Raw genomic sequence first — 19,755 nt, forward strand, 5'->3', positions numbered from 1 at the left:
GTAAAATAGAAGAACTTACTAATTTATAATACATATTTGCTTGTGTTTACAGAAACATGTTCTCAACAAAGGATATAAGTATATTATGGCTAATGTTTCTTTATATATCAATTATACTTTGTTTTAAATATCAATTATGAGGTGATTATAGAAACATAAAATATCTTTTTCTAAATAATGTACCACTCTGCCAAATTATTTCCTAATTATAAGATGCAAATATTTGTATTTGAGAAATGTAGCAAAATGAAATATAACTACAAATGAGTAAAGACTACACTTAAGCTTTTATATTCAAGAGCCTCTATTGAATATGGGGTATTCAATAAACAGCTGACTAAACAAAGAAAAATAAATGGGTATAAAATTATAATTACCTATATTTTTATAGGACAACTGATCTTGACTAATACCAAACTGGAAAGTACAGGATTAGAAGAGAATCATTAGTTCAAGCAAGCCTGTGAAACTGAATTAAATCCAGGTGTCTTACATATTGTTGTAGTAATATATTGAGGCTGTTTATTATAACCAACTTTTTATGGATGTGTTTTCCATAATAAACCACATGGTCAGACCACACTAAATGGTTGTACTGAAAGAGAAAAGAATGAAAACAGAAGCTTTTACACCTGCCTTCTCAAGGTATGGCATTTCTTGTTCACTCTGAATGTATAGACTCAAGATAGATCTTTGTGTTATTGAGATGTTGGCCATCTGGTTAACACAAGAAATAAATCTATTCTACTGCTGTATATAAAAGTAAACTTCATCAAATTGTCCCTGTTTGCAGATGACATGATTGTATATTTAGAAAACCCCATTGTCTCAGCCCAAAATCTCCTTAAGCTGATAAGCAACTTCAGCAAAGTCTCAGGATACAAAATCAATGTGTAAAAATCACAAGCATTCTTATACACCAGTAACATGCAAACAGAGAGTCAAATCATGAGTGAACTCCCATTCACAATTGCTTCAAAGAGAATAAAATACCTAGGAATCCAACTTACAACAGATGTGAAGGACCTCTTCAAGGAGAACTACAAATCACTGCTCAATGAAAGAAAAGAGGACACAAACAAATGGAAAAACATGCCATGCTCATGAATAGGAAGAATCAATATTGTGAAAATGGCCATACTGCCCAAGGTAATTTATAAATTCAATGCCATCCCCATCAAGTTACCAATGACTTTCTTCACAGAATTGGAAAAAACTACTGTAAAGTTCATATGGAAACAAAAAAAAGCCCACATTGCCAAGACAATCCTAAGTCAAAAGAACAAAGCTGGAGGCATCACGCTACCTGACTTTAAACTATACTACAAGGCTACAGTAACCAAAACAGCATGGTACTGGTACCAAAACAGAGATATAGACCAATGGAACAGAACAGAGCCCTCAGAAATAATACCACACATCTACAACCATCTGATCTTTGACAAACCTGACAAAAACAAGAAATAGGGAAGGGATCCCCTATTTAATAAATGGTGCTGGGAAAACTGGCTAGCCATATGTAGAAAGCTGAAACTGGATCCCTTCCTTACACCTTATATAAAAATTAATTCAAGATGGATTAAAGACTTAAATGTTAGACCTAAAACCATGAAAACCCTAGAAGAAAACCTAGGCCATACCATTCAGGACATAGGCATGGGCAAAACACCAAAAGCAATGGCAACAAAAGCCAAAACTGACAAATGGGATCTAATTAAACTAAAGAGCTTCTGCACAGCAAAAAAAACTACCATCAGAATGAACAGGTAATCTACAGAACGGGAGAAAACTTTTACAATCTACCCATCTGACAAAGGGCTAATATCCAGAATCTACAAAGAACTTAAACAAATTTACAAGAAAAAAATCAAACAATCCCATCACAAAGTGGGCAAAGGATATGAGCAGACACTTCTCAAAAGAAGACATTTATGCAGCCAACAGACACATGAAAAAATGCTCATCATCACTCACCATCAGAGAAATGTAAATCAAAACCACAATGAGATACCATGTCACAACAGCTAGAATGGCGATCATTAAAAAGTCAGAAAACAACAGATGCTGGTGAGGATGTGGAGAAATAGGAACACTTTTACACTGCTGGTGGGACTGCAAACTAGTTGTGGAAGACAGTGTGGCAATTCCTCAAGGATCTAGAACTAGAAATACCATTTAACCTAGCAATCCCATTACTGGGTATACACCCAAAGGAATATAAATCATGCTGCTATAAAGGCACATGTACACGTATGTTTATTGTGGCACTATTCACAATAGCAAAGACTTGGAACCAACCCAAATGCACATCAATGATAGACTGGATTAAGAAAATGTGGCACATATACACCAGGGAATACTATGCAGCTATAAAAAAGGATGAGTTCATATCCTTTGTAGGGACATGAATGAAGCCGGAAACCATCATTCTGAGCAAACTATAGCAAGGACAGAAAACCAAACACCGCATGTTCTCACTCATAGGTGGGAACTGAACAATGAAAACACTTAGACACAGGTTGGGGAATATCACACACTGGGGCCTGTCGTGGAGTGGGTGGAGCAGGGAGGGACAGCATTAGGAGATATACCTAATGTAAATGACGAGTCAGTGGGTGCAGCACACCAACATGGCACATGTATACATATGTAACAAATCTGCACACTGTGCACATGTACCCTAGAACTTAAAAGTGTAATTTAAAAAAAGAAAGCAAACTTCATAACAATAATTTTTGTTTTTGTTTTTGTTTTTGTTTTTAAGGCAGAGTCTCGCTCTGTTGCCTAGGCTGGAGTATAGTGGCGTAATCTCAGCTCACTGCAACCTCCGCCTCCCAGGTTCAAGTGATTCTCATGCCTCAGCCTCCTGAGTAGCTGGGATTACAGGCACCTGCCACCTCACCCAGCTACTTTTTGTATTTTTAGTAGAGACGGGGTTTTGCCATGTTGGCCAGGCTGGTCTTGAACCCCTGACCCGAGGTGATCCACCTGCCTTGGCCTCCCAAAGTGCTGGGATTACAGGCATGAGCCACTGCAGCTGGCCGATTTTTGTTCTTAATTTCAATTTCTGCTTAAAATAGACAAGAGAACCAATTTCATTCAGCCTCAATTAAAATTACCGCTAGAGTTGTAAATGGTTTGGATGCATCTTCAGGACAGATTACCATGTTTGAAGATTTTCCGTAATCAAAAAAACCAAATAGATACAAAAATCTATGACATTCTTAAACTTTTGCTCTTGAAATTATGTTGTTAGATGAAATATCTGTAAAATATGTAAATATAATTTTAAAACCTGACCTCATATTTTGTAACTTTGAGATAAATTATGAAATAAATGAGAACTTCAATGTTCTAAACTCTTTAAAGCCTTCAGGGGATTACAGCTTATATATTTCTTTTTTTTTTTTTTTTTTGAGACAGAGTCTTGCTCTGTCGCCAGGCTGGAGTGCAGTGGCATGATCTCAGCTCACTGCAACCTCTGCCTCCCGGGTTCAAGCGATTCTCCTGCCTCAGCCTCCCGAGTAGCTGGGACTACAGGCAAGTGCCACCACATCCAGCTGATTTCTGTACTTTTGGGAGGGAAGTGGTTTCACCATGTTGGCCAGGATGGTCTTGATCTCCTGACCTCATGATCCACCTGCCTTGGCCTCCCAAAGTGCTGGGATTACAGGTGTGAGCTGCCACACCTGGCCTATAGCTTACATATTTCTTATTCTTTGAAGTACCTAAGACAGTATCTTATATATAGTAAACGACAAATATTTGTTTAATGGATTAAAACCAGGATAACAATAACAACAACAACAAAAAAGGAACGTTTTCAAGGAAGAGCTTGGTTACCATGAACAAAATTTTCCTTGTAAAAGGAAAAAGACTGCTAGTGTTTTGAGTTTTTAAGATGTCACTTTACAGCAGCATCAAATGATGGACAGTGGCCGGGTACAATGGCTCACGCCTATAATCCCAACACTTGAGGACGCCAAGGTAGGAGGATTGCTTGAGACCAGGAGTTTGAGACTAGCCTGAGCAACGTAACAAGACCCCATCTCCACAAGAAACAAAAAATTAGCTGGGCATAGTAGCATGCACCTGTAGTCTCAGCTACTTGGAGGGCTGAGGCAAGATGACTTGAACCCAGGAGTTCAAGGCTGCAGTGAGCCATGAGTATGCCACTTCAATTCAGTGTGGGCAACACAGCAAGACTCTATTAAAAAAAAAAAGACAGTGGAAAAGAGAGTCTTCTTTTTAATCAACAGAAGAATTACATTTATCTTTCAATGTTTTATCAGTATGTTTTAACATCTATTCATCATCAAATATTTACTGTTTTATGCAGAGATAACAAGAGAATATATTTGGTGTTACTGAATTTTGGTTACTGAATATGGTAATTTGGGTTTATTATTGTCTTTGCTCTCAAAGAGACTAATATTAATAAATATCTGAGAGAGAATGTGCTTGTGTGTGTATTTACACAACATAGCTCATGGTCTGTGTTTGTGTTGCCTTAGAATAAATAAATCAAGAATAAAATTTGCGTTGGTTCCAAATTAACTATTCTTCACCAACTTTTTGACCTTAGAACAAACTTTGAACCAACACAAGTTTTATTCTTGAATAATTCAGGATTTTATCTGAGTATGCCTAGTTAAAAACCTGTGCGTACCCAGCCTAAAATATGGACCCATCCCAAACAACTGACAAAACACATAAAGAAGTTAACTACATCACATCTATTATTAACTTTGCAGGCATTACTCCCACTGCCACAATCACTTTATTTCCAGCATTAGGTGGTATTTAATCTCTCTCTTTTTTTTTTTTTTTTTTTGAGACGGAGTCTTGCCCTCTTGCCCAGGCTGGAGTGCAGTGGCACAATCTCAGCTCACTGCACGCTCCGCCTCCCAGGTTCAAGCGATTCTCCTGCCCCCACCTCCCAAGCAGCTGAGATTACAGGCGCCCACCACTACGCCCAGCTAATTTTGTATTTTTAGTAGAGACGGGGTTTCACCATATTGGTCAGGCTGGTCTTGAACTCCTGACCTCATGATCCACGTGCCTCAGCCTCCCAAAGTGCTGGGATTACAGGCATGAGCCACCACGCCCTGCTGGTATTTAGTCTTTAGTCAGGTTATATATAAAGATACACATATAATCTATACATATGACGTAGATTGTTAATATAACTATTAAATATCAATGCTAAAGAAATAATGTAAATAGCTTCCTAATGAACAATGTGTCTTTCAGTAGATTGGGGCTGACACACCGCAATTCAAATTAGTTAAAAGCCTAGGTTAAAACTAAAAATAGTCGATATAAAGATGTTCTTATCCATCATAAGTTTTCAGCTCCTAGCAGCATAAATCCTATTTATGTAAGTTATTTAGTAATATTCTTTATACAGAATTTAGCTATTTAATGGTATATGAAGATAACAGATGCATAAGCAACAAAATTTGTGTTGTAAATATTTTTAAATGAAAAAGGCAACAGGGAAATTGTTAGAAAAATTTACAAGGAAATAACTGAATCACAATTTAAACTACCTAATAAAGCTCACTTATGAATCTGATTTTTAAATTAGCTATACTTACGCTTGTCTTTCAGTAAATATGACATCCATACTTTGTGTTTCTCGATCATTTTGAGCTTTAAGCTGGATAAACAGTTAACACATAAGTTAGTAATAAATAAATACTAAACCAAATTTTTTCTTTGTAGGTTATTTTGGTTACGAACTAAATGAGAAATTATTATAATCATCCCAGTGCCACATTACAAAGTTTAAGAAAAAAAAATAGTTATTATCTCATTTAACAAACAATACCAGATTTTTAAAAAGTCTTAAGAAGCATTGTAATCTCATACCAAAAATATTTGTTGTACTTCAGTGGTCTGTCAAATTCAACGTGAATTCAATTTATGTAAACAGCATTTAAAGCAGGTATTGAATGTTCAATAAATATTTGATTAGTAATATGTTAAATTTAGAACCACCACAAGTTTTATTCCTGAACCATTCAGGATCTGAGTATAGCTAATTAACTACCTGTGCATACCCAGCCTAGAAAATGGATCCCCCATCCCAAACAACCAACAAAACACATAAGGTTTTTACTTTTTATATCTGGCATTGAAATTCTTTTTTTTTTTTTTTTTTGAGATGGAATCTTGCTCTGTCACCCAAGCTGGAATGCAGTGGCATGATCTCAGCACACTACAACCTCCACCTCCCGGGTTCAAGCGGGTCTCCTGCCTCAGCCTCCTGAGTAGCTGTGATTACAGGCGCGCGTCACCACACCTGGCTAATTTTTGTATTTTTAGTAAAGACGAGGTTTCACTATGTTGGCCAGGCTGGTCTCGAACTTCGGACCTAGTGATCCTCCTGCCTCTACCTCCCAAAGTGCTGGGATTACAGGCATGAGCCACCACACCCAGCTGAAATACAATTCTTAATTAGAGAATTCTTCTGTGTTCTAAAGGTAAAAGTAACTAAATTATCATAGTTTTAGAACCCCAAATTTAGAAGAGTCATTTTATAAATCCTATGTCTTCATAGAATAGTCTTTATTCATGTAAATAAATTACAAATCATATAAATCATAAATTGTATGTTATTTTCATCCAAATGCTTATATTCAAAATAAGCTAGGTATCAACATATTTTATTGTTTTCTACCAAGTAATCTAAGAACACTGAACACAAATTTGTTTTTGTTTTATTTTAGATTCAGGGGTACATGTGCAGATTTGTTACATGGATATATTATATAACGGTAAGGTTTGGGCTTCTAGTGAACCCTTCACCCAAATAATGAACACTGTACCCGCTAGGTAATTTTTCCACCCTTATTGCCCTCCTACCATCCCCCTTTTTGGAGTCTCCAGTGATATGTCCATGTTAAATACAAATTCTCATTTACCAATCAAAAATTAATATTATGTCTGGATTCATATCTATTCATTTTTATCCACTGGTGACAAAAACTATGTAAAGTTATCATTTGTCACACTGAGTATTAATCAACATTTGTGCATAAACTAAGCCAGAAATATTGTAAACTAATATATATAAGGAAATGCAGATGGCACTCCCTAACTAATGTTGCATGTGACACCAGTTCAAACACAGTAGACAGTCACTACACATCCACTTAGGGGCCGGGCGCGGTGTCTCATGCCTGTAATCCCAGCAATTTGGGAGGCCAAGGCGGGTGGATCATGAGGTCAGGAGACCGAGACCATCCTGGCTAACATGGTGAAACTCCATCTCTACTAAAAATACCAAAATTAGCCGGGTGTGGTGGCAGGCGCCTGTAGTCCCAGCTACTTGGGAGGCTGAGGTAGGAGAATGGCGTGAACCTGGGAGGCGGAGCTTGCAGTGAGCCAAGATCGTGCCACTGCACTCCAGCCTGGGCAACAGACTTAGACTCTGTCTCAAGGAAAAAAAAAAAGAAAAATCCACTTAGGAAAGCCAACCAACAGCAAGAAAATTTAAAAGAGCAACTAAGGGAGCTCAATGAATACATAATAGCGATATTTACAATTAGAGTAATATTCATCTCTATAGCACTTAAGGTTTTATCAAACTTTTTCTAGATATAAATGTTTTGCTTTGTAGGATATGACTTACACAGATCAATTTGCTTATATTTATAAATTTTCTTACCATATTGTAATCATTCATTACTTCTTCCATTTCAGTGTTGGTATTAAGTTTATCTACCAACTAAAAACAAAAATACAAACAAACAAACACCATTCTGTTAGTCTTTACACATGTTCTCTATAATTAATAATATAGGTATTCAGTCTTACAAATAATGAGTAGTAACTTAAGTATTAATACTTTTAAATATGTTCTGTTTTAAGATAAATATTGAGCTAAGTAAGCATGTATTATGTACCTTGCCAATAAACAAACTACATTTTTAACATGGATAAATGAGCAGTAATAAACTACTCTTCCTGCAAATTATACCTTGTAGACCCCTTTGCCTGCTCTGAAAAGATGGCTGAGCTTATAAATAAGGGTCTGGAAAAGACAAAAGTTTTGGAAAGATCTATCACTCTCTCTTCCCCTGCCAATGCCCCCAAGGAGAGAGGAGTGTTAGCAGATTTACAAATTTACACTAGCAAAAATGTAAAAAGATGTTCTTTATCATCTAATAATTTTAAAAAATCAACAGGGCTTGCACAGATAGAACAGTAGTAAGCCTACTTCAAAAAATTAGGCAAGGATATCAGTTGCCAACATAGGGTATTTACCTAGTGTCAAACACTATTCCATATATATTAACTCACTTAATTTTTACAGTTACTCTGTGAAGTAGATATGATTGTACACATTTTACAGAAAAACAAAATTAGGAAGTGATACAGCCAGAATGTGAACAGAAGGTCTACTAAAAACAAACTATTTGGGTATAATGTATATCACATTTTTCACTTATAAGTGCTAATAAGACCTAGCATTTATTGAGTGCTAACTATATGTCAGATACCCAGCTAACTGCTCTGTATCAGATATTAGCTCATTAAATCTATAAATAGCATATTTTACACACTAGTATTTCTATATGAATATGTCTAATTTGTTCCAGCATAACTAAAACTCCCTTTCATCTAATGTCATTTCATACCTTATAAAAACGATTTTTCTCGGCCCGGCATGGTGGCTCACGCCTGTAATCCCAGCACTTTGGGAGGCCAAGGGGGGCAGAACACGAGGTCAGGAGTTTGAGGCCAGCCTGGCCAACACGGTGAAACCCCATCTCTACTAAAAATACAAAAATTAGCCAGGCGCCTGTAATCCCAGCTACTCGGGAGCGTGCCTGTAATCCCAGCTACTTGGGAGGCTGAGGCAGGAGAACCATTTGAACCCAGGAGGCGGAGGTTACAGTGAACTGAGATCACGCCACTGCACTCCAGCCTGAGCAACAGACCGAGACTCTGTCTCAAAAAAAAAACAACAACAAAAGAAAAGCAACTATTTTTCTCATATTTAAAACAGAACATCATTTACTAAAGAAAATCCCACTGAATAATGGGCTCCACAAAATGTCTGTGATGAATTGTATAGTCCAGCAAATTTAAGAATTACAAGAGGGCTGGGTTCAATGGCTCATGCTTATAATCCCAGCACTTTGGGAAGCTGAAGCAGGAGGGTCACTTGAGCCCAGCAGTTCGAGATCATCCTGAGCAACATAGCAAGACCCCATCTCTCCAAAAAATATAAAAATTAGCCAGGCATGGTGGCATGCACCTGTAGTCCCAGCTACTTGGGAGGCTGATGCAGGAAGATCACTTGTGCCCAGGAGTTCGAGGCTGCAGTGAACTACAATCATGCTACTGCACTTCAGCCAGGGCAACAGAGCAAGACCCTATCTCTAAAAAAATTAAAAAACAAAAATAGTCCAGGTACAATGACTTAAGCCTGTAATCCCAACACTCTGGGAGACCAAGGCAGGCAGATAGATCACTTGAGCCCAGGAGTTTGAGACAAGTATGGGCAACATGGCCAAACCTCATCTCAATAAAAAATACAAAAAAATTAGCCTGGTGTGTTGGCATGTGCCTGCAGTCCCAGCTGTTTGGGAGGCTGAGGTGGGAGAATCAATTCAGCTCAGAAAGTCTAGGCTGCAGGGAGCCATGACTGAGACACTGCATTCCAGCTCAGGCGACAAAGCAAGACTGTCTCAAAAAAAAAGCCCAAAAAACAAAACAAAACAAAAAACAAACAAAACCCATCACCACCACTAATAATAACAACAAAAACAAAAATAAAAAGTTATACTACAATCAGCAAAATTTTTTGATAAGCACAAGGTAACAATATCAAGTAGGTATATCATAACTTATCCTAACCATTATGATAGAATGTTTATTTCTTGTAACACTATTTCTTAATAAGTGAGATAAAAATTTGTCTTTTTCATTAAATCCAGACACCACTGCTGCTAAAGCAACTAAAAAGTTAGAAAAAAGAAAATTCTGGCACTAGAAATTTCCATGGGGCCAATATTACCCAAGGATTGAGCAGTTGTCAATACTGCCAGAGGGACTGTTTCTTCTGAAAGTCCACAGGTAGAAGCACCTTTGGTAGAACTATATTTATGTTATATACTCTATTTTGACAGAATGTACACAATATTTCAAGTAAAACATAGAGATGGTGGCAATTTGTATGTTAAATAATTAAATTTAAAAATTTTCAAGATGACAACACTCAATAAAAGTTTAACTTTTCAGCTTTTTGAGGAATCGCCACACTGCTTTCACAGTGGTTGAACTAATTTACACTCTCACCAACAGTTTATAAGCATTTCCTTTTCTCTGCAACTTCATCAGCATGTGTTATTTTTGACTTTTTAGTCATAGCCATTCTTATTGGCATGAGACGGTATCTCATTACTCTTTTGATCTGCATTTCCCTAATGATCAGTGATGATGAGCTTCTTTTCATATGCTTGTTGGCTGTATGTTTATCTTCTTTCAAAAAGTATCTGTGCATGCCCTTTGCCTACTAATGTATTTTTAAAGCAGTAGTAAAAACTAATGAAAATATTAACAGTAAATTCTCTTAGAAAAGAAAAAATACCATGTTGTAGTCTGCTAGTTGTCCTTGAAACTCTTTTATTTCAACAGCTAAAGTCTCAGCCCTGCAAGCATAAAATAAATATTCATAAATATATACATAAGAAAATGAACATTACAAACAGTATGGATAGCTACAAATTTAGTATTAAGTACAAAACACTGAATGAATACTACATACTTATTACTCACCTCTTTTCATACGACAAATATACTGAATTCTCTTGATTGTACATTTCTATTTCCTTCTGAAGTTTATTAACTTCTGTTGTAAGTTCACTTATTTTACTTCTATTAGAAAAGAAATAAAAAGGTCGGCAATACTTTCAATCCAGAAAACTCTAGGTAAGCAAAATTTAAACTTTTCAGTAATATGTAACAATAATATAAATAGTTTTGTGAAATTCACTAAAAGAATACCAAAAGTTTAGGTGGCTTATTTCATTAAGAATGAGGTATATCCCAGCTGGGTGTGGTGGCTCACGCCTGTAATCCCAGCACTTTGGGAGGCCAAGGTAGGCGGATCACTTGAGGTCAGGAGTTCGAGACAAGCCTGGCCAACATGGTGAAACCCCATCTCTACTCAAAATACAAAATTTAGCTGAGTGTCGTGGCACATGCCTGTAGTCCCAGCTACTAGGGAGGCTGAGGCAGGAGAATAGCTTAAACCTGGGAGGTGGAGACTGCAGTGAGCCGAGATCGTGCCACTGCACTCCAGCCTGGGAGACAGAGCGAGACTCTGTCTCAAAAAAAAAAAAAAAAAAAGGATGAGGTATATCCCATCCTATTCTACTCAACTGATGAGAAACTGACATAGATTCATTAAGAAAGATGAAATAGAATCAGAATGAAAGCCTGGTCAAACTAGTACATGCCATAGGCAGATGTAGGTGCTTAACTGTCATCATCACAGCTGCTGCTACCCTCTAGAGCACAGTTTATCAACGGTAGCACTAATGACATTCTGGGTCGGTGATTAGTACTTCGTGTTGAGAGCAATCTTGTACACTGTACGATGTTTACCAGCATCCTGGATCTGAACATCAGTAGCAACTTCCTCCAACCTCATTTGTGACAATCAGAAACATGTATAGAAATTGCCAAATGTTCCCTGGGGGCAAAATCACCACCAGTTGAGAACCACTGCTCTACAGCCAATTACACAAATAGCTAGAACTATTCTTTGATGTGGAGGCACAAATCCTGGGGGAGAAAGGCAATGCAATCATTAGGAATAACTATATTTCCTTTCCTTCCTTTGATTAAAAAGTGGCTGAATATCACAGATACTAAACAACTGATGGCCTTACTATCTTTCTTACTTCTCTTAGCTTTGAGAACAGATGGGGAAAAACCATACTTTTCTTTATTGCCTTCTAGGAGTTTGAGACTCAAAAGGATCCAGGTGCTGAGAAATAAAAGAAAACAGGGCTTTCAGAGCATGATGGGAGGATGGATTAAACAAAAGAGAAATAAAAGAGAAAGAAGATACAAATAATATGCCAAGAAGAAAATAAGGTAAAATGGGAAGATGGAGATAGGACAGTAGAACAAGTAACTGGAAAAATAGTAAGATTAAGAAAAAGTCATTGATTTAGAGATGCATCCCCAGAGACATACCCAGAGACATATAACAAAAGTTTATGAGGCCGAGTGCGGTGGCTCACACCTGTAATCCCAGAACTTTGAAAGGTGTAGGTGGCCAGGCTCGGCTGTGGTGGCTGGCGCCTGTAGTCCCAGCTACTTGGGAGCCTGAGGCAGGAGAATGAGCCAAGATCGTGCCACTGCACGCCAGCCTGGGCAACAGAGCGAGACTCCATCTCAAAAAAAAAAAAAAAAAAAAAAAAAAAGCAAGGCATAGGCAGGTGGATTACCCGAGGTCAGGAGTTCAAGACTAGCCTGGCCAAAATGGTGAAACACCCATCTCTACTAAAAACACAAAAATTAGGCCAGGTGCAGTGCTCATGCCTGTAATCCCAGCACTCTGGGCAGCCGAGGTGGGTGGATCACCTAAGGCTGGGAGTTCGAGACCAGCCTGACCAACATGGAGAAACCCCATCTCTACTAAAAATACAAAATTAGCTGGGCATGGTGGCGCACACCTGTAATGCCAGCTACTCGGGAGGCTGAGGCAGGAGAATCACTTAAACCCTGGAGGCAGAGGTTGCGGTGACCAGAGATCATGCCATTGCACTCCAGCCTGGGCAACAAGAGCAAAACTCTGTCTCAAAAAAAAAAAAATTAGCCAAGTGTGGTGGCAGGCACCTGTAATCCCAGCTACTCGCAGATTACAGGCACGAGGCTGAGGCAGGAGAATCACTTGAATCCAGGGGGCAGAAGTTGCAGTGAGGTGAGATCCCATCATTGCACTCCAGCCTGGTGACAAAAGCAAAACTCCATCTCAAAAAAAAAAAAAAAAAAAAGCTTACGAATTAATTAAAATTAGGCCATATTCGTAGCAACTGACCAAATATATACTTACGTAAGACTCTGCACTGATTAACGTAACATAAATAAGTATACACATTTTTCCTTTCTTATTAGATGTAGTTGGTAACATTTTAATGATATGAGTAACACATTTCAGATTAATTACTGAAAAAAACATAAAAGATTATTCTTGGCCAGGCGCAGTGGCTCATGCCTATAATTTCAGCTCTTTGGGAGGCCGAGGCAGGTGGATCACCTGAGGTCAGGAGTTCAAGACCAGCCTGGCCAATATGGTGAAACCCCATCTCTACTAAAAAATACAAAAGTTAGCCGGGCATGGTGGTGCATGCCTGTAGTCTCAGCTACTCAGGAGGCTGAAGCAGGAGAATAGCTTAAACCTGGAAGGCAGAGGTTGCAGTGAGCTGAGATCACACCACTGCACTCCAGTCTGGGTGACAGAGTGAGACTCCGTCTCAAAAAAAAAAAGAAAAAGAAAAAGAAAAAAAAATTACTCTTGGATATTATCAGATGAAAAAAGTGAACTTTAAAAATGCTACAAGGGGTCAGGCACAGTGGCTCATGCCTGTAATCCCAGCACTTCAGAAGGACGAGATGGGTGGATCATTTGAGGTCAGGAGTCCGAGACCAGCCTGGCTGACATGGTGAAACGCCACCTCTACTAAAAACACACACAAAAAATTAGGTGGGTGTGGTCATACACGCCTGTAACTGCAGCTACTCGGGAAGCTGAGGCAGGAGAATTGCTTAAACCCAGGAGACAGAGGTTGCAGTGAGCCAAGATCACGCCACTGCATTCCAGTCTGAGTCACAGAGCAAGACTCTGTCTCAAGAAAAAAAAAAAAAAATACTATGAGGCCAGGTGTGGTGGTAGTTCGTGCCTATAATCCCAGCACTTTGGGAAGCCAAGGCAGGAGGATCACTTGAACCCAGGAGTTCAAGGTTGCAGTGAGCTGTGATCATGCCACTGCACTCCAGCCTGGGCGACAGAGTGGGGCTCTGTCTCTAAAATATAAACAAAATAAAATAAGTATGCTATGGTTTGAATGTTTGTGTCTCTCTGAAATTCATATCAAAATTTAATCTCTAATGCAATAGTATTAAGAGGTAGGAACTTTAGGAAGTTGAAATCAGGCCATGACAGCTCTGCCCTCATGGATGGGATTAGTGCCTTATAAAAGGGTTGAAGGAAACTAGCCAGGTATCTTTTGCCCTTCCACTCTTCTGCCATGAGGACACCTTGATGGCACCATCTTTGAGAAACAGATGCCCACCAAACATTGAAGCTGCTGGTACCTTGCTCTTGGACTTCCATGTCTCCAAAACAGTAAGAAATAAATTCCTGTTAGTTACCCAATCTCAGGTATTTTATTATAGCAGCACAAACAAACTGAGAGAAAATATAGCTCACGTATACATGCAAATTCATAAAATTATAAATCTCAGGCTAATTATACTATCACATTTATTTTACAGCCTAGCCAAATTAACCAGAAATTGCTAGAATACCAAATAATTATTAGAAATCAATAGACACCTAATAAATTCTAACAAATGCCATTGCTAAAACTTCATATTAAAGTTACATACTCTATTTTGACAGAAGGTACACAATATTTCGAGTAAAACATATGGATGAAAAGACATGTTTAACATACCTAAGCAGCCCAAGATAATAAGATTTGTCTAAAATTTGCCTCTGGGGACCTAAAAAAAATGTTTTAAGTGTTAGTGTTCAGTTTGAAATGCCACCAAAATAGCAAATCCAAAGCACAATCAGAATTACACTCCACAATTCTCAAGACAGTCTTCATGAATGCTCCAATGAATCAAGAAGAATCACTGAATCTGAAAAGAGAATTAGTATCTTAGAATCATGACATAAAGGAAGCTTCAATTAAAACTACGAAGATGGGACTAGAGGTGGGGCTGTTAAGACAGTAGACTCTACAGAACAGGCCAATGGAATGAAAATTGAGTCTAAGGGAATCTAGAACAGAGCTGTCCAAAGTAACTTTCTGCAGTGACAGAAATATTCTAAATTAAAACTGTCCAATAAAGTGGACAGCGAGACTGCAGAGCACTTAAAATTTGGCTAGTGCTACTGGGGAACTAATTTAAATTTCTGACCACTGGCTGTCATACTGGACATTGCAGACATTCCTCAGTATGAGAAAGTGACTATTATTTTTTATCATTTGTCTCAGAGACTTTTGTAATAATGGTCCTACATTTCAGTAGAACTAAGAAAGTATTCTTGGTTAAATGTCTCAAACCTGGTAAGAGATGAAGTACCCTGCAAAGCATGAGAGGTAAAACTAGGTGTATTAACTATAAGGTCTACGCTGAGAAGTAAAGGTAATATCTTATTACACTGGGAAATGGGGCACTAGAGGAGGTAAGAATGAAAGTCACAGTAGATAGTTGTGTGGAGTGGTAATGTTCCGAATTCTCTCATAAAAGGCTTTGAAGTATACTGGTAGAAACTAACAATCCTAAATTATATCGGTTCTGTTCTGAAGGATAAATTAATACAGAAATAAACATTTGATAAATTTACTGCAGAATTTTAATATGTTTCTACCCTTGATGTTTTAAAATAATATTAAACATACAAATATTTTGTGCATCCACTTTCAAAAGGCTAATTAAATGACTACGTAATTTTGAAATATTTTTTCATGGTACTGATAATCATTAAGCAAACATTTCTAAATAATCAATTCATTTTTAATATTTAGTGATTTAAATGTTATTAGAATGTAGATGAAAAAACTTAAGTCTCTTGAAAGGAATGATATACTATATTATAGAAAGTAGCATGTATGATATGTTATAATTAATTTTGTACTAGCAGCATATCTTCATTCCTGATAAATCATCTGTCAAAAATATAGAAAACAAACTCTGAAACAGCTCATCACAGGCTACTGACCACTGCCTATGATAAAAAGAAAAAAAAAATAAGGAGTTTACCATATTTTGGTTTATATATACTACAGTTCTAAATTTTAAATTATAATATATAATGTATTATTATGCTTCTCTAAAGACATATGCAGAAGCATGAGAGATTTAATATAAATCTATGTGTTAGCCTCATTTCCTTACGTAAGTACTAGAACAGATAGTAATCATCAGAAAAAAAATTTCTTGATCCACTTCTCATAAATACACAAGTATTTTAAGTGTCATTTTAATACAGAAACTATCCAAACTATTTCAGAGTATTTTATAGTACTAAAAATCTAATTTTCAATCTTGAATTTTTCTCCAAGATTATTTCAAAGTTCTTCAAGTTGTACTACAGCTCCATGTCAGAAAAATGAAGACTGAAATAGCTCATATCTGTATATAGCTTTCTAATTCAAACTGTATTTTCATATTCATTCTGTTGTTTAACTCTCACAATAATTTTGTGATTCAAAGAATAACAATTATATGCCATAATTCTGACTACATGCCATAATTGCATGTAATAATTCTTACATGCTATAATCCTGATTTAATAAAATGGCACTGTAATACTTACTGTTCAAAATTACTCAACTTTTACAATTTTTTAATTGTTCACAATTATTTATTTCTTACAAAACACAGGCCCAAGTGTGATACTTATCTTAAAATAGGTACCTTTCATCCCAGTTTTCATTCCAGTCAAACCTTGTTGTGTTACAGGGCGATCGGCAACTTTGATTTGAGAAGACAGAACTCCACCAGTCCCTATGGGACCACCACGAGAACCTGGTCTTGCTGTCCCAGGTGGCATCTAAATGACAAACAAGATTTCATTTTTAGTAAACTGGAGAAAACACTGTACTCGTAAAACTGCAAAGACAATTTTTTTAAAAACCAAAATTCTACTTGATTTGTAAAAATTTCCTTATTTTTTAAATGTCTGAATTATTAAATACTGTTGTTCAATTTATTAACATATTTCTTTAACATTTAACATTCTGTGACTATTTAAAAATACATTTCATGAAAATTTTAAATTCTATATGTAGACATTATTTATAATACCTCAAAACTGGAAAGGAGCTAAATGTCCACAGTAGAAAATGGTTAAATAAGTTGCAGTATATAAAAAGGGCAGTTTATGTTGGGTGTGGTGGCTCACGCCTGTAATCCAAGCATTTTGGGAGGCCAAGGCAGGTGGATCACGTGAGGTCAGGAGTTCAAAACCAGCCTGGCCAACATGGCAAAACCCCATTGCTACTAAAAATACAAAAGTTATCCAGGTGTGGTGGCACACGTCTGTAATCCCAGCTACTTGAGAGGCTGAGCCATAAGAATCGCTTGAATCTGGGAGGTCGAGGCTGCAGTGAGCCGAGATCATGCCACTGCACTCTAGCTTGGGCAACAGAGTGAGACTCAGTCTCAAAATAAGTAAATAAAATAAAAATTAAAAGGCAGTTTACAAGATAGTATTTATAACTCCATTTTTGTTTGTTTTACAGACAAGGGCTCACTATGTTACTCAGCCTGGTCTTGAACTACTGGCCTAAAAGATCCTTCTGCCTCAGCTCTCCAAGTAGCTGGGATTACAGGTGTGAGTCACTGTGCCTAGTTCACAACTCTAGTTTTTTAAAACAAAAAAAAGGCTGGAAGTTTGGGCATGGTGGCATGTACCAACAGCCTCAGCTACTTGGTAGTCTGAGATGAGAGGATTGTTTAAAACCCAGGAGTTCGACGCCAGCCTGAAGAACACAAAGAGATCGTCTTTTAAAAAAAATAAAGAATAAAGACAAAAATAAAAAAATTTTAAAACTATATGAAAAGATAGTAATGATGATGATCTATAATTATATTACAGTTGATTTTTATTTTCTCCTTTATATAATTTGGCATTTTCAGCCTTATTACAATGAGTATATATTACCTTTAAAAATCAGGAAAAAATAAGAAAACTTTAATCTTGTAAAAACAAATGGATATAAATGCATCCTAAGATGACCATGTAAGTACTAAAGGGCTTACATTATTAAACAAGTATTCATATTATTACTCAACGTGATTCTCTACTTCAGGTATGAAAAATCCAACATAACATTATATGACCTCAGGAAAGGCCAAAAGACTTCCTTTATGTCAGTTCATATAATACATACAGGCATGAGAAGATATAAAAGACGCGAGATATGGCAAGGTTTCTCTTCAAACAGCCTGCTGAGCTACTTATTCTCTAATTCCAAGTACCTCCTGCCTTTCTTCTCTTTTGTCCTTCTTTCTGATTTTCCTACATGCCCAGGCATGCCACAGCCCCAGCTCACATTCCTTTCCTTATTTGAGAAAAGATTGGCTCTCTAGTCCTCTGTAGATGACCCCTTCCTCCTCTCCCCTCTCTCCCATCACGCACCCACCTTATCTAAGAAAGTTTAAATGTTTAGCCAATCGGGTCTAGCTTAGATTGTGCAGTCCGATCCCACCCAATGGGGAAAGGATACGGGGGCAGGAGTACCATTAGTAATAAAAGCTTCTACTCTCCTTTCTTTAGTGTGCTCTCATGACAACCAGCCCCATGAGAAGCACCCTACTGCGCAGAAGTAAATTTGCTTTGCTGAGAAATCCTTTGTTTGAGTGCTCGTCTTTCTTTACAACTTCAAATTTTATTTCTAACAATTCTGGGGGCTTGTCTGGGATTCCCATTCTCCTTCAAGAAGGCGTCTTCAGTCACCCCACCCAGGAGAAGACGTGTCCTACCATCCCGTTGCAGTGGCCTCAGGGACAGGAGATTGAGATCCACCCATTCTGATGAACAAATCCAAGCTCTCAGCAACGGGGAAAGGAGAGGCTTACAACAGCGTGGCGACCAAGTAACTCCCTGCACAGACCAACGTGAAAAACGGTGCAAGAGCAACAAAGTATTTCCTTGGTGGTCAGGGTATCTTGGAGGTTAAAAGTGTGTGTAGATGATGTTAACACTACTGCTGTGTGGATTGAGTGGGTCCTATCTGCAGTTCCGTGGTCACCTCATATGGCTTAGGGCAGATCCTGCCATTTCCCAAGAGAAGAGCGGCCAGAGTAGACAAAGCGAAAGAAGGGTGCAAGGAGCCTCCAACAGGTGGGGCTAAAGGATAGGCAAGAAATTTCTAACACTAGGGATTGAGCCTTAACAATGCCTCTGGAAATTGACAGGCAAGAAAATCTCTAATATGAGGGACTGAGCCTCAGAGCCTCAGTGAGCTTCTGAAAGGAGGGAGGGCGAGAAATCACTAGTAGGAGAGGTTGAGCACCCCCAACAGAAGCTCCGGGGAAAGGCCTATTTGAGTTAGACACCATCCCAAACCCCTGAGATGGGAAATGTTTCAAGTAAGAAAGGAAAAATAAAGAGCCAAGCGAGTGATGAATTTCCTCCTGATAGTCCCTTGGGACTTATGTTAAACTATTGGAAAGGTAATGAAAGAACTAAACATAAAAGAAAGCAGCAAATGATAAAATATTGTTGTTTTATTTGGACTCGAGGGCCCATCCTCAAACCCTCAGTTTTCAAGCCAAAATTTGGTTCCAGTGAAGAGTGGATTTGTCAGCTCTTAATCGAACATGTTAATGACAAAAGCCCTGTCTCCCAAAAGGAAACAGACTATGCTCTTTGTTGGAGGCAAGAACCTGTCCTCCTCTACCCTTTAAAAACCAGAAGTAATAAGCCAGAAACCAACTCCTCTAACAGAGAAAGAGTCCCTGTTCCTAAACAACCCACACCCA

The 19,755-nt window shown here is 37.8% G+C and overlaps 1 protein-coding gene across 5 annotated transcripts in view; it reads right to left on the reverse strand.

Moving 5' to 3' along the window:
- IFT74 (intraflagellar transport 74) overlaps positions 1-19,755 on the reverse strand; it is a 128,033-nt gene that overhangs the window by 83,280 nt on the left and 24,998 nt on the right. For all 5 annotated transcript variants that reach the window (XM_025359146.1, XM_025359144.1, XM_025359145.1 and 2 more), the window contains exons 3-8: positions 16,684-16,819; positions 14,709-14,757; positions 10,795-10,893; positions 10,607-10,667; positions 7,676-7,735; positions 5,601-5,662 (exon numbers count right to left, since the gene is read on the reverse strand). In XM_025359146.1, coding sequence (XP_025214931.1) covers positions 5,601-5,662; positions 7,676-7,735; positions 10,607-10,667; positions 10,795-10,893; positions 14,709-14,757; positions 16,684-16,819 — 467 coding nt within the window. The remainder of the gene's footprint in view (positions 1-5,600; positions 5,663-7,675; positions 7,736-10,606; positions 10,668-10,794; positions 10,894-14,708; positions 14,758-16,683; positions 16,820-19,755) is intronic.

This window comes from Theropithecus gelada, chromosome 15, assembly GCF_003255815.1.
Source record: "Theropithecus gelada isolate Dixy chromosome 15, Tgel_1.0, whole genome shotgun sequence".
In the NCBI taxonomy this organism is placed as follows: domain Eukaryota; kingdom Metazoa; phylum Chordata; class Mammalia; order Primates; family Cercopithecidae; genus Theropithecus; species Theropithecus gelada.